This window comes from Myxocyprinus asiaticus, chromosome 30, assembly GCF_019703515.2.
Source record: "Myxocyprinus asiaticus isolate MX2 ecotype Aquarium Trade chromosome 30, UBuf_Myxa_2, whole genome shotgun sequence".
Taxonomy (NCBI): domain Eukaryota; kingdom Metazoa; phylum Chordata; class Actinopteri; order Cypriniformes; family Catostomidae; genus Myxocyprinus; species Myxocyprinus asiaticus.
Genome location: NC_059373.1, coordinates 18,459,286 through 18,475,924, shown reverse-complemented (window position 1 = coordinate 18,475,924; position 16,639 = coordinate 18,459,286). Strand labels below are relative to the sequence as shown.

General features: G+C 39.0%; 1 protein-coding gene across 26 annotated transcripts in view; it reads left to right on the top strand.

The window, feature by feature from the left end:
- Positions 1–995: 995 nt before the first annotated feature.
- Positions 996–16,639, top strand: part of LOC127421299 (CLIP-associating protein 2-like) — a 76,443-nt gene continuing 60,799 nt past the window's right edge. For all 26 annotated transcript variants that reach the window (XM_051664242.1, XM_051664266.1, XM_051664238.1 and 23 more), the window contains exons 1-2: positions 996–1,908; positions 12,781–12,859. In XM_051664242.1, the coding sequence (XP_051520202.1) occupies positions 1,711–1,908; positions 12,781–12,859 (277 nt within the window). In that variant the 5' untranslated portion in view covers positions 996–1,710. The remainder of the gene's footprint in view (positions 1,909–12,780; positions 12,860–16,639) is intronic.

Genomic DNA, 16,639 nt, shown 5'->3' with positions numbered 1-16,639 from the left:
TCACGTTTGAGTTTGACAAATAAATGCCACTAGGGGGAGACGGAGACGAAGGACCAAGCATCTAAAACAGCTTGTGCTAGAACTCAATCAATACAGTTTGTCATTAAGATACAAACGTACATTATTCAGCTATAATTTGCTTGGTGCTGATAAATGCAAAAAAAAAAAAAAAAAAAAAAGAGAAGAGACATCTCTGAAACAGTTTTAAATAAATCATTCATAATATCTATTACTCAGTCCGGTAATTAATTTACGGTAATTAATCACGAAGAATAATGAAGAGAAATGTAAACATACTTGAACAGCATCAGTCAGCATCAGAATATCATATTCTCGTTGAAGTAGGAACTGGATTCTTTTGATAACATTACTACCACCACCAATAATAATAATAATAATATTAATAATAATAATAACAACAATTTGTTTTTATAATAATAAAAAAATATGTATCTCTCCTGATAGTATCACACAGCGTCTTATTAATAAGAAGTCTCATCCTACAGTAATGCCAGAGATTCTTTTATACTTCTAAAAGTACCTCAGCTTTCCATAGGAGAGAGCGTAACGGTCAACTAGCGTGTTACGACAGTAAGTCACAATTTGCGGATACCATATGTATGCACGGGGAGAGCCGTAAACTGTCAACTACTTGTCGCAAAATGGTTCCTGACTTCTCTTATAAAACATGAATTTTATCGTAGTAAACTCCACATAGAGTTCACTCGTTTAGTATAAAACATGTTGAAGATTATCGGATGTATTCAGTTCCTTAAGTGGTGTGATATTTCATCTAAAAAGCAGTTTATTCGGCGTTCTGAAGCATCTCCCCCATTAACATCCATTCAAAATAAACGGCCTCTGGTCTCTTCGCCATCGTTCCACCGCGTCACGCTATGTTTTGCTAACATTGAAGGTCGCTCCCTTCGTAGAGGGGTTCTGATAACGCACATATTTTCATTCAGGCAGCATGCTGGACATCTGTGCGGCGTTGAAGGACCTCCAAGCCTCGGCCGAATCACTCTTGTTCGGGATCGTTTGCTATTCAACACTCCAGTACTGTGGTATCGGACACCGGCGGTTCAGCAGCCGCGATTAACAGGAGAGTCCTGGGCTTTAAGGAAGCTGTCACACTCCGGATTATTTTTGGATAAAAGTGTAAACACGAGCGCTTCGAGAGTAGCGCAGCGTTTAGCGCGCTTTCCAGCTCCGGCGTGAAGCGGGCTTTTCTGCAATGGAGGCCAGGAGAGAAGAGAGCCCCGGCGGCAGGCCCCAGGATACTCGACCATAAAGGCTTCAAGCTAGCACTGTTTACCGAGACTGCTTGCTGCACTCTCACGGACACATTTCCACTGTTTTTATACGCGTACCGCCGTGGATCACCGTTATTCCCTTTTGTGTCTCTCTGGTCGCTCACATTTCTCATGCTTTTTGTTCGAGGAATAATAACTATTAAACATATTCGGCCCTGGAAACTTTCACTAAGTTGTTTATTTCCTGTCACTTCATCTTTAATGCACTGAACTCATACTTTAACGTCCTGTAATCTTAGTTTTCAAAGATCAGAAACTCGAGTTTCTTTAAACGCAGTATTGGACTTCCTCTTTGTGCACGTTTCAGTTTTCTTGTGTTGTTGACGCGACTCTTGACAGTAATTCAGCGACTGTTATTGTTTCTCTGCAACTGGAGGACTAACCACAAAGCGTCCCGATGGAGGACAATGACAACATGGACTATTTTTATCAGCAAGTTTTGCAGAAGGACGTGACCCGGAGGCTGCAGGTCGGCCCGGATCTCATAGACTACCTGAGTGACCCCCAACGATCCTGGGACGTGGAGCAGGACAAACCGCGCCTGGATAAAACCATAGACGAGTTGACGGGATGGGTCAATTCAAGCAATTACAAGGTACAGAGCGAGTGGCCTGTTTTTTTAAGGATACATATTTTGGTAAACAAAACATGAAAAGTGTGTTTTATGCCATTTGCTTGTATGATGTTACAGTCTTGAGCAAAGGAGCCAGATCCACCAGTTTATTTCATCTTAACCAGACGATGTAATTCACTAATTGCATCAGGCTACCTTGTGGATGTTCTTTCATTTCTGGGTGATTCTCACGAAAATGTCCATATTTAACCCTAAAGCAATACAAGAAAAAAAAAAAATTATTATTCTAATTTTTTTTGCATCGGACTTTTTTCACGGCCCTTAAAGCGACAGTTCACCCCAAAATGAAATGATTAATTAATATATTTGTTTTCTTGCATTTTGTGACATTATATTCAGGACTCTTCAAGCGTTCCCTTACCACTCAGTACACTTGACATTGCGTCACTAAGCTGACGCTATGGGGAGTGTACTCCTATAGGACCGAGTTGAAACCATCCAAAATAATGGTGTTTAAGCCCCGCCCTTTTAGGCGCGAAGCTGTCCTGTATAAAAGCAGGTGCGCAAACACCATTCTTCAGAATTTTCTTCCCTCAAGACAGCCATACATCTCTCGTTTGGAAGTCCTCTACTACTTCACCGGCGACATACATTTGCAATCAAAATTATTCAACCCCCCTGACCAGCAATACATTCTGGTGATGTGAATTAAAACACATCAACTAAAACCTCAGTAAACAAAGTACGTTTTTAATACACATTTGAGTGATTTTGAGAACAAAGTGTTCAGTTTACCCAAATTTTAAAATAAAAAATAACTAATTCTCTCCACAAATGTCATGTCAAAAATATTAAACCCCTAAAGTCAGTCATTTGTGGAGCATCCTTTATCCTTAATAACAGCAAATAAATGTTTCCGGTAAGTGTTCTCAGGCTTCGTACACCTCTCTATTAGAAATTTTACACATTTCTCATGAGCAAAAGTTTCCAGCTCATTGACATTCTTTGGTTTCTGTGCTGCCACTGCTTCCTTGAAATCCCAACAAAGGTTTGCAATGGGATTTTAATGATGGATTGAAAGGGTCATTTAAGGACATTCCACGACCTATCCCCGAACCAGATTTTGGACAACTTGGATGTATCCTTGGTGTTATTGTCTTGCTGGAAAGTCCAGTGATCACCGAGCTTCAATTTACACACTGAAGGCATCACATTTTTCATGCCAAAATGGCCTGATACCTGAAAGAATCCATGGTGTCAGTCACATAGTCAGGATAGCCGTTTCCTGCAGCCGCAAAACACCCCCATAACAGGACTGACCCACCTCCATGCTTGACTGTGGGGATGGTGTCGTTCTTGTCATCACCTTGTCATCTTACTCCAGACGTACTGCTGACCCATGGGTCTAAAACTCATTTTCAGTTTAGTGCCATACGTCTGTAAAACCTTCTTCCAGGACTCCACAGGTCTTTCCTAATTACTTCTTGAATATTCAAGTCAACATTTCACTTGAAGTTTTGCTTTCTTCCACACCCCAACAAGGTTGCTGTTGTACTGTATTTAAAAAATGTATGAATGGTGCTGCCAACTTTGTCTATTGGAAATTGAAGTGCCTTGGAAATTTACTTTTAGCCATGACCTTTCTTGTGTAATGAAATAATCTCCTCTATTAGCTTTTGAGACAGCTTATTTTTAATTGCATTTTTTGCATAGAAATACATTTTTTGCTTACGACACTAAACTTAAATTTTAAAACTTAAGTGCCACTGCAGATTGATGACTTTGTTTTAAAACAATTATCTGTGTAGCCTTACATATTTAAGAAACCGCTACATGCAATAATAATTATGTATTAAAAAAAAATCCTGCTATTTAGAAATATTAGGTTATATATTCACACTATGACTTTGAATGTGTCACTCAACTGATATAGATGTAAAGTTTAAAAATTCTGGGTCATCAGAAAAGCTTACCTTTGTAAATCCTTACTGTCTTGGGGGGGGGGTTGAATAATTTTGATTGCAACTGTATGAGTCAGCAGGCTGGATCTTCATGGCAACTAGAAGACTCTCCGCTCCCCTGCAGTGTTCCGGTGAACATTTACTCTGCCTGGCGCGCGTCCTTTTCAGCTCGCTCGCACAGTGGTTCCACTCTCCTCACTAAAGTGGACACCAGGGAAGAGACAAAGTTTATGCCCAGCTACCCCCTGTGGAAGAGGCGGTAGCGGCACATCTCTGCCCGGTGAGTAGAAGGGCGTGGAAATCACGCCCTGTTCTTCCTTCCAAGCCGTGTCGACTGATGTCCGCACTGGCTGGGAAAGCATACTCGGCGGCGGGCCAAGCAGGTCCAGCACTCCACGCGATTGCAGTGCTCCAAGTTTTCCAAGCTAAGCTCCTCAAGCAATGGACGAGCAAGGCTACAATCCAGAGATGTACAAAGAGCTCCGCATCACTACGGACTTAGCGCTGTGAGCCACGAAAGTCACTGCACAGGCCATTGGCAAGTCAATAAGCAACCTGGTGGTTTTGGATTGTCACATCTGGCTGACCCTCACAGAAATGCGTGACGCGGAAAAAGCTGCTCCGGTGTCTCCAGCCGGCCTTTTTGGAGGCTCTGTGGATAAATTTGCTGAGCGCTATTTCACGACTTGTCAACACTCACAGGCTATGAGACATTTTATGCCAAAACGGAGCAGTACTTCAATACAACCGGCTCGCTCCTGCTCTGTATCAGGCCAGCACCCGGCTAAGAACCCCATGCCTGCTGCCTCAAATGTCGCCACCGAACCACCGGGAAAGCCAATCAAGCAATGGCCCAAATGAAGGCAGTTGCCTCAGTGCAAGCCCCGTGACGAGGGGACCCCCCCACGCAGCAAAAGTGCCCCTGAAACACAATGCTGTTCCCCTTTTCCCCACTGCTGTTTGTCGGGAAAGGAATATTGTTGTTCAGTATGTTGTTTCTGTGTCTCACATTCAATCATGTGCAATAAAGAATGCAAAAAAGTACAGTGCTAGATGCACATGCACGAGACGCTCACACTTTTTCAATAAAGAGCTTTCCTACTTCAAAGCCCACACATTATGCACAACCGCTTCCCAATGGTGAGCGGTGCATTATATCATACAATTAACAAATCAAATTGCCCTCTGTCCTGTTATGCGGATGCGTGGCGAGCCCTTAACAGGGAATTCTGACTGGGTGCTAAAAACGATTGAACGTGGTTATACGATCCAATTTCCATGTCGGCTATCCGTTTCAACGGTGTTGTCTTCCACGGTTCTGTCCGAAGACGCGCCGGTGTTACGAGCCAAAATACAGAATCTTCTCGCAAAGAACGCGATAGAGGTTGTTTCAGATTAATTAATAAGCCTGCTGTCCCGTTGCGCGAATGCGTAGCAAGTCCTCACGGGCGTGTCAGACTGGCTGTTTAAAACGATCGAGCACGGTCATGCGATTCAGTTTGTACGTTGGCCAACTCGCTTCGCTGGCGCTTGTAATCTGTGGTCTGACCACAGAATATGCCGATATTGCGCACAGAGATTCACAGTCTCCTCGCAAAAAAACACGACAGAGATTGCCCCAGACTGCGACACACACACAGCTGTCCCTCCGTCCTACAGCCGTTATTTCCACATTCCGGAGAAGGACTGCGGACTTCGGCCCATTCTAGTTCTGAGACATTTGAATCGCGCGCTCGCAACGTGCCCATTCAAAATGTTAACTCAGAAACTGATCTCATCACATGTCCGTCCTCAGGACTGGTTTGCGTCAATAGATCTGAAGGACACGTACTTAATGTACCAATTGCACCACATTACAGGCGGCTTTGTAGGAAGGAAGGAACTTCAATCTAAAGTCCTTCATTTCAGTCTGTCTCTGGCTCCCCGCACGTTCACGAAATGCATCGATGCGGTGCTTGCCCCATTGAAAATGAACGGTGTGTGTTTTTTGAATTACCTCAGCGATTGGTTATTACTAGCCAATCAGAGGCACTACTGAGCGAACACAGAGACTTCTTGCTTTGCCATATGGAAAATCTGGTCTAATGTCACTTGGGAAAAAGCACACTTTTCCCCTGCCAGTAAATCTCCTTTTTAGGAGTTCGTCTCGACTCTGTGAGCATGCGTGCGCACCTCACAAATTAGAGCGTACAGACCATTTTTCGGTGTCCGTCTCAGTCCAACTGGAAAATCATTACCACTGAAGTCATTTCAGAGAATGCTGGGTTTTATGGCAGCAGCATCCGCCGTAAGACCGTTAGGTCTGTTACACATGAGACCTCTCCAGTACTGACTCAAGTGATATTCCACATTGCACCTGGAGCCTTGGGCGCATGCGCATCGTGGTGACTCGCTGCTGTCTGGCTGCTCTACCACCATGGACATTGTCGGCTTCTACCAACAGGGTGTTATGGTGTCAAATTTTCAGAAGGAAAGTGCTGACCACAGATGCATCCAACACAGTTTGGGGCACGGTGTGTGATGAACGCCCGACTTTTGACACCTGAACAGGTGCGAAACGGGCATGGCATGTCAACCACCTAGAGCTACTGGCTGTCTTTCTAGCTTTGAGAGCTTTTCATTCCGACATCATCGTGAATCATCACATTCTGATTCGTTCAGACAACATAAGTCACCAGGACGCGCTGGCGAGTACGCGTTTCCCCTGGTGCACCTCCTTCATTCTGTCATCAACAAAGTCCGAGTGGACATGAAAACAGTCTTGTTAATTGCTCTGAAATGGCACAATCAGTCCTGGTATCTGGAGATGGTAGAAATACTGAACGGACCTCCATGGGAAATTCCGCTGAAGGCACGATTTGGCATCCCCAGCCAGAGCTGTGAAGCCTACAGGTGTGGACTTTGAACAGAGCACAGCGGATGAGCCAGAATTGGCTCAGTCTTTTATGAACACCATTTTACAGGCTTGAGCACCATCTATGAGATGCCTTTACACACTGAAATGGAAATGGTGTTCACTAATTGGTGCTTTTCACACGGCAAAGACCCAGTGAACTGCCCCATATGTGAAATTCGTTAATTTCTTTAAGAACGAATGGACGTAATGCTCACTCTGTTAATGCTCAAAGTTGCGACTATGTGGCAACTATATCTACATATCACGCACCTCTATAGGCAAACATGATTTAATCATAATTCCTTAAGGGGGCGGGGAAGCTAAATCCCCCTCGCCCAGCAATCAGTCCCAACTTGGAACCTGACTTTGGTCGTTAAAGTGCTCGCGGGGCCTCCCTTCGAGCCTCTGGGCTATGTTGAATTGTGTGTGCTTTCTCTTAAGACCGCATTACTACTGGCTTTGACCTCAGTAAAACGGGTCGGTGATTTGCAAGCACTGTCAGTTGACAATTCATGTCTGGAGTTTGGTCCGGGTCTTTCAAAAACCACTGTCAAACCCAGAAAAGAAATGACAATTTATATGACAAGCGCTCTAGACAAGAATGGTGTTTGCGGATCTGCTTTTATACCGGACAGATTCGCACCTAAAAGGACGTGGCTTACACCATAACCAATTTTAGAATTGCTGTTATTGTAGAGAGGTTTCAACTAGGTCGTATAGAAGGACACTCCCCATAGCATCAGCTTAGTGACGCAATGTCTCGTTCCCCTCGTCTCAGGGAACCGAGGTTACATACGTAACTGAGAAGATAGTTCACACAAAAATGAAAATTCTTAATTTTTTTTTTTTTCATTGTGACATTATTTTCAGGACACTTGGGATGCAATAGTTCGCACAAAAAATTAAAAATTATATGTATTTTTTGCATTTTGACTAGGCCTGTCGCAATTATTAAATCACGGTTACCATCTGATCACGGTTATTTGATCGAACCGCGGTTATTTGAGACAATCGTGTTTATTGGCCATTTAAATTCCAGTCACATTTTAATGCCCAAATAAGGGAATTTTAAGCAAATATACTGTATAATTGCCATGAACGGCACGTTTGTATGTCATTCAGTTGAACTCCGATTCCGAGCGTCACTGAGCCACACCGCGGAGGTCAACCAGCACCTGTCCTGAAGAGTGCATCAAGCACTCTGATTCATAAGAAGCACACTTGCTCTATTTCTGTGGAGTGATAAAATGATGAAATGAAATCTCAGAGGTTTTGCTTCATGAGAAATAAAGGCTTGTGGGTTTAATTAGAGCATTAAAATAATGTGTGAAAGTGAAGAAATTAGAAAATAAATATTTGACTTTTGTATAATATAAATATAATTTTATTATATTATATTTCAAATGAGTTCAAAAAACAAGTGTAAATGTAAATTAAAGTTGACCAAAAAGAGACATATTTTAAGTATTTAGAAATATTTTAATATTTAATACATTATTTTTCATGTCATTCCTAAGTCTTAAAAGCAAATCATAGTTTATCCCTACTTTATTATTTGATTTATATATTTGAAGTTAAATATGTAAAAATGACTTAAGGTGTATGAAGCACACATGCAGAAAAAAGCACACCTTAAAAAAAATGACAATTTATATAACAATTAATCATGAAAGCCTTAAAACAGACAATTAATTGTCATACTATTTGTTTGACAATTAATCGTCAGCCAAATTTCATAATTGTAACAGCCCTAATTGTGACATTATTTTCAGGACACTTAAAGTGACAGTTCACCCAAAAATTAAACTTTAGTATTTATGTATTTTTATTATTATTTTTTTATTTATTTATTTTTTTGCATTGTGACATTATTTTCAGGACACTTAAAGTGATACTTCACCCAAAAAGGAAAATTCTTATTTATTTGTTTTTGTTTTTTTCATTGTGACATTTTCAGGACATTCAAAGCGATAGTTCAACCAAAAATGTCATTATTTATTCCCCTTCATGTTGTTTCAAACCTGCATGACTTTCTTTTTTGGATATTAGACAAATTGCAGAATGTCAATCACCATTCACTTTCATTATATGAAAAAAGATGTAAAAACAGTGAATGGTGACAAATATGCTGCCTAACATGTCTTTTTGTGTTCCAAAGAAAGAATGAAAGTCATAAGGAGTCATTTGGAACAACATGATGGTGAGCAAATGATGATAGAATGATCATTTTTGGGTGGACTATCCCTTTAAGCACATTTTACTTTTTTCATTTCTGCAACTTGTATGGATGTTACTTTTACAATTCCCATAATTTTCATTGATGATTCCCATTTGCACAACAGTTTTTTTTTTTTTTTTTTTTACTGTATTACAGCTAAATAATTTACAATTTATTTATATATATATATATATATATATATATATACACATATACACACACATACACTACCGGTCAAAAGTTTTGAAACACTTGACTGAAATGTTTCTTATGATCATAAAAATCTTTTGATCTGAAGGCATATGCTTAAATGTTTGAAATTAGTTTTGTAGACAAAAATATAATTGTGCCACCATATTAATTTATTTCATTATAAAACTAAATTGTAATAAAAAAATAAAGTTTTTGAAATTGATGACTTGGACCAAATAATAAAGAAAAGCAGCCAATAAGTGCCCAACATAGATGGGAACTCCTTCAATACTGTTTAAAAAGCATCCCAGGGTGATACCTCAAGAATTTGGTTGAGAAAATGTCAAGAGTACATTTCTGAAAATTCTAGGCAAAGGGTGACTACTTTGAAGATGCTAAAATATAATATAGTTTTGATTTATTTTGGATTTTGTTTAGTCACAACATAATTCCCATAGTTCCATTTATGTTATTCCATAGTTTTGATGACTTTACTATTATTCTAAAATGTGAAGACAAATTATAATAAAGAATGAGTAAGTGTTTCAAAACTTTTGACCGGTTGTGTGTGTGTGTGTGTGTGTGTGTATGTATATATATATATATATATATATATATATATATATATATATATATATATATATATATATATTTTTATTATTATTTATTTTATTTTTTTTAATATTTTTTACATGGGGGAATTCCCCCCCCCATGTTGGCGATGTGAGATAAAATGGCCATCTTTTACGCATTGCACTAATTAGAATTTGGGGTAAAATGCATAACCTTCATGAAAATAATCAAAATGTAAAAAATCTTAATGACCCTAAAAAATAGACATAATTTTCTGTATACAAAAGATAATTTCTTATTTGCTTGTTGATTTTGGAGTAAAATATGACCTGGACAATTTCTTGACTGGTTTTGTGAGAATCAACTAGTGGTCAACCGATATGAGTTTTTTAATTGCCGATGCCTATATCCAGAGAGCAGTGTGGCCGATATATCACAGAATTTAAAATAGTAAATTAACATAAAATTATCAATTTTTTATTTTTAGCACTATATTTACTCATTTTTACACAAAGCTGTGTCCACATTAGCAGTTTCGTGAGGTTTGTGAATCTGTTTAAACGAGATATCTCCATATTTGCAAACAGTATATAATAGAAGTTTTATTGATATTTGCCTTTTATCATTAGAAAAGAAAGTTAAAGGTGACAGGGAACTGTAGAGGAGTGACCGTTAGAATACATGCTTGAGAGGTAAATGAGCGCTTCACAGGATGCTGGATCTGCTGAAGTTATGTGAGGTTGGTTTATTACACCTGTTTAAACGAGATATCTGCATATTTGCAAACGGTATATAATAGAAGTTTTATTGATTATTTGCCTTTTTATCATTAGACAAGACCGTTAAAAGTTACAGAGAACTGTTGAGGAGAGTGAGGTAGAATGAAACAGGCGAGCACTTTAACATTGACCTCAAACGTGTCTGCCGCAGCTCTTATATGCGGACTGTTTAGATGACACTGTGTTGTCTATTATTGTAGTAACACGATGGCACGTAACAAGAAAACGAACCATGACTGGTCGTTTACATGTCTCAGTCGCTTCACATGCAAGCAGGCGATTCTCGGCGCCCTCAAGAAACAAATCGGCCAAACAGGAAAATTTATCGGCCGATGCATATAATTAAAAAAAGTCTGAATATCAGCTGATTTATCGGCCTCTACGATATATCGGTTGACCACTAGAATCAAACTTTAGTACAGTCAAAGAAGTGTATATAAATTATAGATTCATTTGTGTCTATGTGAGATTGGGTATGCTAGTGGGGGGTTCCATGAGGATGGGGGAGGGGTCGCGTTGGGTATTGTTCAGTTGCACTGAGGCAGTAAAAGCCACATGTCACATATGTCAGAGGGCCAGTGCAGTTATATATGTTCACCCCATTTACACATGCTTGTTGTAATACAGTTACTTAAGAGTATGCTGTATTAATTAAGAAAGCATTCATCTTTGCTTCTTTCTGTATTACATTGAGAAGCCAGGGAGAGCTCTTTTGCTGGCTCATGCCGCTGCTATTGTTTAAGACCATCATACTGAGTCAAATAAGATCCGTTCTGCTTTAATTCCCTTTTTAATGTCACTGTTTGCATGAACCAGAACATGCTTGGAATAGGAACATCTTCAAAGATGCATCGAAAATCTTTCAGGTGCCTCATGCTGTAAGTGCTCCATCTGGGTTCATCTGTGTTTCACCTTCAGCTGATAGGTCAGGTCTTCAGGGACCGATGTTAATGGACTGCTATGACATCAGACTCATTGAGATTGCAGACTACAAATGATAGGGCTGATTCATAGATTAGAGACACAGCTGCAGACTTGCTACAAGTATATGTGGTTTGATAAATGCAGGGTGTAAAATTCCTTGGCGTACTGGTAGAAGATCTGGTAGACCGTTTTCATCCCTCCACCGAAATATTTGTGCTTTTTGATTGTTGGAATTAAATTTTTAAAATAACTTTTATATTTTGAGTTTTTTTATTAGAAATTATTGGTACTTTTAGGTAAGAACACATTGGCAGGAATCAGACAGCAGTGCTTCATAGAGGGAAGTACCGGTACTATTATGCTGACCGCTCAATGGGTCTGATAAAAGTATACTATACTATAGTGAAAGAATATCCTTTATTTATAAACAAGATGTTTTCTAAATAGACCACAAGTTGATAGAGCCAGAAATGCTTACTGAATAGGTTGTCTGTCTTGAGAAATTTTCTTAAAAAGTATGAGTAGGCTCATTGCTGAGTCCAGTTGAAATGCATTCAACAATGTCAAATGAAATCTCCAGGTGCAGTTGTTCCTTATGCAGGTGCACACTGCACAAACACTGTTGCCCTTACACACAACTCTCTCTGGATGCTTTGCCTAAAATAGGTCATAACTGGAGCTTCTGGGATGTAGTGAATATTTGATTGTTTCTTTGGAATGCGAACTTCCATTCTGCACTGCCAAGAAATACACTGCAGCAATCCTCAATACACTATGTCACACACACACTCACAATCTCTTATTTTAATTCACCCGCTCGTTCACTCGCACACAAGCACAATAACAATAATCATTCTTAAAGACTCAGCAGACACTAATAGTTCTAATACAATTTATAGTACTAGCCTAATACATTTAATTGGCTAAATATTGCTCTTGTGTGAAAAATGCTTTTTTGCATTGTGGCTATTTTCAGGACACTTGAGCACATTTTACCCCCATATCCTCATTATTGTAATGCGTCCAGTTGTTGTAGCTGTACTATTCCCATTATTTTCAGTGATGATTCTTATTACATAACAGTATTTTTTTTTTTTTACTGTATTACAAAAAACGAAATATTGTATAATGATTAAAAAAATTAGAATCAGCGAAAATTAAAGGCAGCACCAAGAGTTTTTTGCGTAAAAAATTAGGGGAGAATCAGGGGTGTGAAACTGCATATCTCCTCTGCTTTGGGCATCTTGTGTTTTACTGATTCTGCTGTCATGCAGTTTGCCTACATGAGAGCAAGAGTGATCTAGGAGTTGACATTTTCAGCTGATTTGTCTCTTTCTTGTTTGGTGTCAGGTTGCATTGATGGGGATCGATATTGTCAGCGCATTCGTGGATCGGATGACTGATCGCTTCAGAGGTTATTTTGGCACAGGTAAGACAATTGTGTTTCAATATGTGCTGCTACGGAAATCTTACATTGTGTCCCCCATACTAATACAATAAGGCACTATAAGCTCAAGATATCTCCATTGCATAATCAGCAGAAAGGGAAATACCAGGGTGACTGAACTTGTCATGCACATGACATAATCCACAGGCTCAGTTCTAGTTTCTCAGCTGTTTTGGCGTTACCTCCTCATGTTACCAAGGAAACGGGTTGTTATGATCATAACAGATCACCCCGCACTCATACACATCATACCTCATTCATCATGAAAACATAGAACCAAAAGAACACAGAGAAGGGAATGGGATGACTTCATATAAAGAGTGTTTGTGTTTGCCCAATTGAACTTAAACTTTAATGTTAAAACTTTAAGTTAAAGGTGAAGAGTGTCTTTTCTATGCCACTACTGTCATCAACTGAAAATGCATATAAAATGACTGTTTTCCTACAGGTTTCTGAAACACTTTCCTTGTTTTCCATTGGTCACACAAATAGATCGCTCCGAACCACACTCTTGTCATTGGTTGAGTCTATATTGCTATGTTGTGATGCTCAGACAAACTGAGCAAAGCTTGATAGCTCCAGTGTTTGTCTTTTTGGGGAATACAACCTACAAATAGCTTTCCTATAGTTGTCTCTGCATTAGATTTTAAAGTTATAGTTTACCTGATAATAAATTCTGTTACCATTTACTCACCCTCATGTTGTTCCAAACCTCTAGGGGTGTAACTCTTTGGGTCAAATGCAAATCAATTCAGCATTCATAGGTTTTTGATTCGATTCAGGATGAGTATTTACAGTGAAGTTCTAGTCGATTCTGTATTGTTTAAAATGCATTTATATAGATGTGTGAATCTTCACTGGCCTCATGATTCGATTACGATTCAAAGGGTAACGATTCGATTATAAAACGATTCTCGATGCATCACGATACATCTTGTCCTTCAATTTTTTTCTTTTTTCAGTTTCGTCAATTTATTTTTTACTGTCTTTTTTCCCTTTCAGCTTTTTATTTAACAGCTGTTTTCAAAAATCAGAACAAGTCACATTACATAAACTGGCCTTTTACATTCAGTATGAGCTGTGAACAAAACATGGAACATCCACAAGATTAAATAAATGGTTCTATAATTTAAAAGAGTATCTCAGTTTTTCCGTTTCTTTCTTTTGAACCTTAGAAAAAAATCTCTTAAAAGCACAAGAAAAAAAATATTGGTTCTCCATCAGAACACACTGAATACTTTTACTTCAACAGATTATATACATGTTTTTATTTTTAAGCATTGTAAATCATTTAATAGTATTTCATTATTATTTAAAATTAATCTATGCCATGCTATTCATTTTAATTTTTAACCACAACTGGAAGTTACTGGTCCAGGATGAGAGCTATATCTGCTTCTGTGAGAGTGCAGCTGTCAGCTTCTCTCCTCACCTGCACAGGTGATAGTAAAGCGGTTTAATTAGCGCAGTTGTTGCTTCAGACATTTATCAAGCGTCTGGTATGCACTGTTCCATCTGTTTGCTCTGCGAGTAGAAGATCGCACGACCCTGTCGCAAAAGCTACGATGGATTTCAAACCTTTATCATCAGGTGTGCGCACTGTCCTGACAAGCGAGTGACCGGCAATAAAGCAAAAGCCAATGAAATGGAGAGCACGCAAGAGTAGAGAAAGGCATCGGGGAAAAAAATAAACGAAAACATCACCAACATATCCCAAACTGCTGTCTCGTCATTATTTTCTTCTGTTTTACCCCGTTGTGTGCAAATCGGTGCAAAAAATGGGTGCGAGCTCGTCTTTCATGTTGTTTGTTGTCTTCCTATCACGAATAAACTCTCCCGTTGCTATGTGCGTGGGTTTGTGAAATAATTTCGGGATCGTAGTTTCATTCGGGCACAAATGGTCATGTGTTTGATACAGCTGGTCTGCAAACAGTTGTGTTTGTGCACTTGACTTTAGTGAGTGCGCTTGACTTTAGTGAAGTCGTATCTTTGTTTCCACATCTGTCTTTGGCGCGCGCCACTGCTCTGCCGTGATTTAAACTGAACACAGTATCGATTCTGATTCTTTTGAGAATCGATTCAGAATCGTTTGAGTATGCATCGCTGAAACGATCCACCCCCCCCCCCCCCATTTATACATTTATAGGATTCTTAAAATACCCTAATGTGTCTTAGGCAAGCCAAAAAAAAAAAAAAAAAAAAAAGAATAGACAAAATTCTTAAAGGGATAGTTCACCCGTAAATGAAAATGTTCTCATCAATTACTCTCCCTCATGCCATCCCAGATGTGTATGACTTTCTTTCTGCAGCAGAACACAAATATTTTAGCTCTGTAGTTCCATACAATGCAAGTGAATGGTGATCAGACTTTTTGTAGCTCCAAAAAATCACATAAAGGAAACCTAAAAGAATCCATCTGACTCCAGTGTTTAAATCCATATCTTCAGGAGCTATATAATAGGTGTGGGTGAGAAACAGATCAATATTTAAATCCTTTTTTTTACTCTAAATCTCCACTTTCACTTTCAGATGTGAAAGTGAAACTAAACAGGCACCACTTGTGACTTTCAGATGAAAAAGTGAAAGTGGAGATTTAGAGTAAAAAATTAACTTAGTTTGATCTGTTTCTCACCCATACCTATTATATTGCTTCTGAAGAAATGGATTTAAACACTGGAGTCATATGGATTACTTCTAAGTTTCCTTTATGTGATTTTTGGAGCTACAAAGGTCTGATCACCATTCACTTGCATTGTATGGACCAACAGAGCTGAGATATTCTTCTAAAAATCTTGTGTTCTGCAGAAGAAAGAAAGTCATACACATCTGGGATGGCATGAGGGTGAGTAAATGATGAGAGAATTTTCATTTTTAGGGCGAATTATCTCTTTTAATATAGCTTATTGCACCAAAAGCAGCTTGAACTTAAACACATGTAGATCCAGGCTTTTTGGAATACAACAGAGTGCAATGTGCTAATAAAATATTTTAGATCCAAGCATAACTACAAAAGTATTCCATATTTCACTATAAAAAGACAGATCTTTTAAGATTTGATTAGTTTTTATGACTTTTTCAGGCCTGGAAACCACAATATTAAAATTCCCTTATATCCAGGTTTTCCATGACCATGGGAACCCTGAATCGGTAAAACAATCCATTTATTACAGCATTAAAGTAACATCATATGACTACATTTAGTTTCCTCAAGGCCTTATATACAAATAAGGAAAAGAGAAAAGCAGTATCAACTAGATGATTTCAACTTAAATGTTTTCTGCCCGCCAAGTCCCCAACTAAACAATTGTACCAGTAAAATGGCACTAATGGAAAATAACGGCTAAGTTTCCCTGCATTGAAAGCATTTTATTTCAGTAGTGGCCACGCAATGCTTTGGCAGCTGTACACTGCTTTGAGCGCGTTTCACTCGAGACGAGCGCAAGCTGCCATTTGCTCATGTGATGGTCAGAGGCCGTTCTAAAAAGAGATCAGACACGAGGTGCTCGAAAGCTGTTCAGAAAAAGTTTCAATGAGAGTTGCGGAGAGAACTGAGAGTGGGCGCGATCCCATAAAGGGCGACAGAAGAGTGCAGCGTGTCTGTGAGGGAGAGCTATAAGAGCTCAGGCTCATGTCTCCATTAAATCACACTTTAAACTAATTAAATGTTTATATATTTTAAAATATTGTACACTATTTTGTTGAATCGCGATTCATTCGATTTTTAGCATTTTAAATAGATTATTGACCAACAACACTAAAGAT